The sequence below is a fragment of the Puma concolor genome, chromosome A1, assembly GCF_028749965.1.
Source record: "Puma concolor isolate L17-30 chromosome A1, mPumCon1.1.hap2, whole genome shotgun sequence".
Lineage (NCBI taxonomy): Eukaryota > Metazoa > Chordata > Mammalia > Carnivora > Felidae > Puma > Puma concolor.
The window spans coordinates 154,672,563-154,676,694 of record NC_141667.1 but is presented as its reverse complement, the minus strand read 5'-3'; the positions used below and the strand labels follow the sequence as shown (position 1 = coordinate 154,676,694).

The 4,132-nt window shown below is 35.7% G+C and overlaps 1 protein-coding gene across 1 annotated transcript; it reads left to right on the top strand.

The window, feature by feature from the left end:
- The first annotated feature begins 2,909 nt into the window (after positions 1 to 2,909).
- LOC112856868 (olfactory receptor 14K1-like) lies at positions 2,910 to 3,860 on the top strand. The gene has a single exon (XM_025920169.1). The coding sequence runs from the start codon at positions 2,910 to 2,912 to the stop codon at positions 3,858 to 3,860; it is 951 nt and encodes a 316-aa protein (XP_025775954.1).
- Positions 3,861 to 4,132: the final 272 nt, after the last annotated feature.

Here is a 4,132-nt window from a genome sequence, read left to right as displayed (position 1 = left end):
TTTTCTAACATTCATATTGATGTCACACTTTCAATATGAACCACCTAAGGGTGCTACTGTATTATCTAGAATATTTGTTTACTAATGGGAGAGAGAGAGAGAACCAAACCTTAAAAATCTCTTAAGGATAGAGAACAAAGTTAATGGAGGGAAGTGGTTGGGGAATGGGCTAAAGTGGTGATAGGTATTAAGGAGGGCACTTCTTGTGATGAGCACTGGATGTTATAAAAACAAAAATACTGTAGTCCTTACACTAGGAGATAAATTACACATTACGTTGATAGCTTTCTTAGTTTGAATTCCACATTAATTTTCTAAAATTCATATTGATGCCACCCATGTATATGAGCCTTTTAAAGGTGCTACTGTATTGTCTAGAATAGTTGTTTACTCCTCTCTTTCAAGAATCTGTGAAAGCTTGACATATCAGATAGAATTCAGTTGAGATCCTCTTTCTTTTTTTAAACATTAGTAAAAAAGAATATATATGTATAAAAAAGAATATGTATATGTATATACACATATATATGTATATATATACACATATATATCATTTTCTACATATATATATTTCATATATATATTCATATATGAATATATATATTCATATATATTTATATATATATGTATATATACACACACACACACACATATATATATATATATATATATATATATATGTATACCACATCTTTCCATCCATTTGTCAGTTGGACATTTGGACTCTTTCCATAATCTGGCTATCACTTACAGCGCTGCTATAAACATTGGGGTAAATGTGCCTCTTTGAATCGGCATTTTTGTATCCTTTTAATAAATGCCTATAAGTCAGAGAAAGACAAATATCATATGATTTCACTCATATGTGGAATTTAAGAAACAAAAACGGATAAACATAGGGGAAAGGAAAGAAAACTAAGATAAAAAAAAAAGAGAAGGAGGGGCGCCTGGGTGGCTCAGTTGGTTAAGCATCCGACTTCGCTCAGGTCACGATCTCACCGTTTGTGAGTTTGAGCCCCACGTGGGGCTTTGTGCTCGCAGCTCAGAGCCTGGAACCTGCTTCCAATTCTGTGTCTCCCTCTCTCTCTGCCCCATCCCCACTCATTCTCTCTCTGCCTTAAAAATAAATAAAATATTTCTTTTAAAAAAAAGAGAGAAGGAGGCAAACCATAAGAGACATTTAAGTACAGAGATAAACTAAGGGTTGCTGTAGGGGAGGTGGGGGACAGGTTAAATGGGTGACGGGCATTAACGAAGACACTTTTTAGGATGAGCACTGGGTGTCATGTGTAAGAGATGAATCACACTGGCTTTTACTCCTGCAGAAGTAGTAACACTATATGTTAACTAACTTGAATTTAAATAATTTAAAAACTTAGTAACAAGTAGATATTTTGTAGAAAGCCACAAGGGGTCTACAGCTAAATTTCTTGTATGTTAATAAATAGTTCCAAGCTTTTTCCATTTAATTATTCAGCATTGCTTTTAGTTTTTTTTTAAATTTTGTTTTATTTTTTTAATTTATTTTTGTCTAAAAGAGACACAGAGCGTGAGCAGGAGACTGGCAGAGAAAGATGGAAACAGAGAATCCCAAGCAGGCTCTAGGCTCCGAGCTGTCAACACAGAGCCTGATGCGGGGCTTGAACTCATGAACCTGAGATCATGACCTGAGCCGAAGTCGGCCGCCCAACAGACTGAACCACCCAGGTGCCCCTGTGTTGTTTTTATAAAATATTTCCTACATTGTATTTTTCTCAGATACTAAGTAACCTATCATTAAAGGAAATATTTTTGCCAGGGATGTTATTCATCGTTAATCTGTTTCTATTTATCATATTCACTTTTATTTCAACCGCTTTTTCTGTAAAGTGTGCTACCATTTTGACGATAAAAAACATTGGATAAACATCCTGGGAATGAGTGTCTGCAAGATTGTGAGTGTTCATGAACACATGTGGTTGAGTAGATGTATAAGCAGCCAGTGAGTTGGGAGAAGTAGACCTTCCCCCATATTCCATATCCTTCTCCCACATTACATCTATCACTACTATTGCTTATTTCATGGTAATGACACAACTCCATATTTCTTAATTTGCTGTTCACATTTGCATTTTCTTTATACCATAAATCTCATTGTTTTTCATTTATTTGTTTTTTAAAAAATGTTTATTTTTTATTTTGATAGACAGATTGCACACAGGTGCAAGTGGAGGAGGGATAGAGAGAGAAGGAGAGAATCCCAAGCAGGCTCCATGCTGTCAATGCAGACCAGATGTGGGGCTCAATCTCACCAACGATGAGATCATGACTTGAGCTGAAATCAAGAGTCAGACACTTAAATGATTGAGCTACTCAAGCACCCCTCATTTTTTACCATGTAGTGTGATGTACTTTATCATAAAATTAAATACAAAATTTTTTCTTACTTTTTGGGGTGATAAAGGTAATGTGTAAAAGCATGTGCTTTTACAATAATATTCATTGATTACCTTCTATTGCCTGAAATGCTTTAAAAATGATTCTGTTGTAGTAAAGGCTTTGTTTAGCATATTGAGCTAAACAAATATATTCAGGATATATTTTATAAAGATACATGTTTCATCAGCCAATTTATGAAGTTCCATAAATGAAAGCAATTTTCCTATTCTTTCTTCCTATTCTTCCTGATCTGCTCACTTAACCTATTACAAATTCAGACACATACTAAAAGTGGCAGATTGAGGAGGTCATAAACCTTGACATGCATGTAGGAAGACCGAAAATGTACATGACTTAAAACCCAAAACAGATGAATTCTTACAGGAATCAAAAACAGTATTGGAAAGGAGGAAGGCTTAGCATGTACCTGATGTTGTGTCTTTACTCTCCTTTGTGTCATATAGAGTGAGGATGTGCATAGAGTGGAAAACATGGCCAACCACTCAGCAGTGATGAAATTTTTCCTCATGGAAGTCTCTGCCACCAGGGAGCTCCAGATTATACATGGCTTTCTGTTTTTGCTTATTTACTTGGTAACTCTTATGGGAAATCTTCTCATTTTTGTCCTAATCACTCTGGATCAGTATCTTCATACTCCCATGTACTTCTTCCTGAAGAACTTATCACTTTTTGATGCCTGCCTTATTTCAATTACAGTTCCAAAATGTATTATGAACACTTTATGCCATGAGAATACCATTTCTTTCTCAGGATGCATATTACAAGTGTTGTTGGTGATTCACTTTGCTGGGTCTGAGCTTTTCATTCTAACAGCCATGTCCTATGACCGCTATGTGGCCATCTGTCGTCCACTGCACTATAATATCATCATGAACAGGAGAGTCTGTATGGGGATGACAGTCACCGCCTGGCTTCTTGGGAGTATCTTTGGGGTCTTATACTCATCTGGCACTTTCTCTTTATCTTTTTGTGGCTCTAGAAATCTTCCTCAGTTTTTCTGTGATGTCCCCTCCCTACTGAAGATTTCTTGCTCAAAGACTCATATCACCATTGATATTAGTGAGGCAATTGGGGTTATGTATGCACTTTTCTGTTTGGTGCCCATTGGATTTTCATATATTTGCATTTTCAATACAGTGTTGAGAATACCATCATCACAAAGGTGGTCAAAAACCTTTTCCACTTGTACCCCCCATCTCATAGTTGTAACAACATTTATTGTAACAGGTACCATGGCCTATCTAAAGCCAGTCCCTGATTCCCCACATCTTGTGGATTTCTTGGTGTCTGTATTCTATTCTGTATTGCCTCCATCTTTGAACCCCATCATCTACAGCCTAAGGAACAAGGAAATTAAGGAATCTCTGAGGAAGTTTCTGTGGAAAGTAAGTCATTATAGATTCTATGGAGAAAAACAATAGAACTAGTATCTATAAAGCCAAAGTCCATTTTTTTAATCCTTTGGCTTCTTATAATCTAATGTGGACCTCAATATCTATACAATAAAATATTCACCTTATTTAAAAGTGCTAGGATAAAGTTGACATGTTTATAGTTATGAATAAACAGTCATTATCTCAGAACCTCCAAGAGTGCATATTCATTACCTAGAATTTGTGCATGCAAATTAAGCTTTATAGACATATGACAGTTTTTCAAGTGGCTTACTGAAGATGTCCATGTACCAATTTTT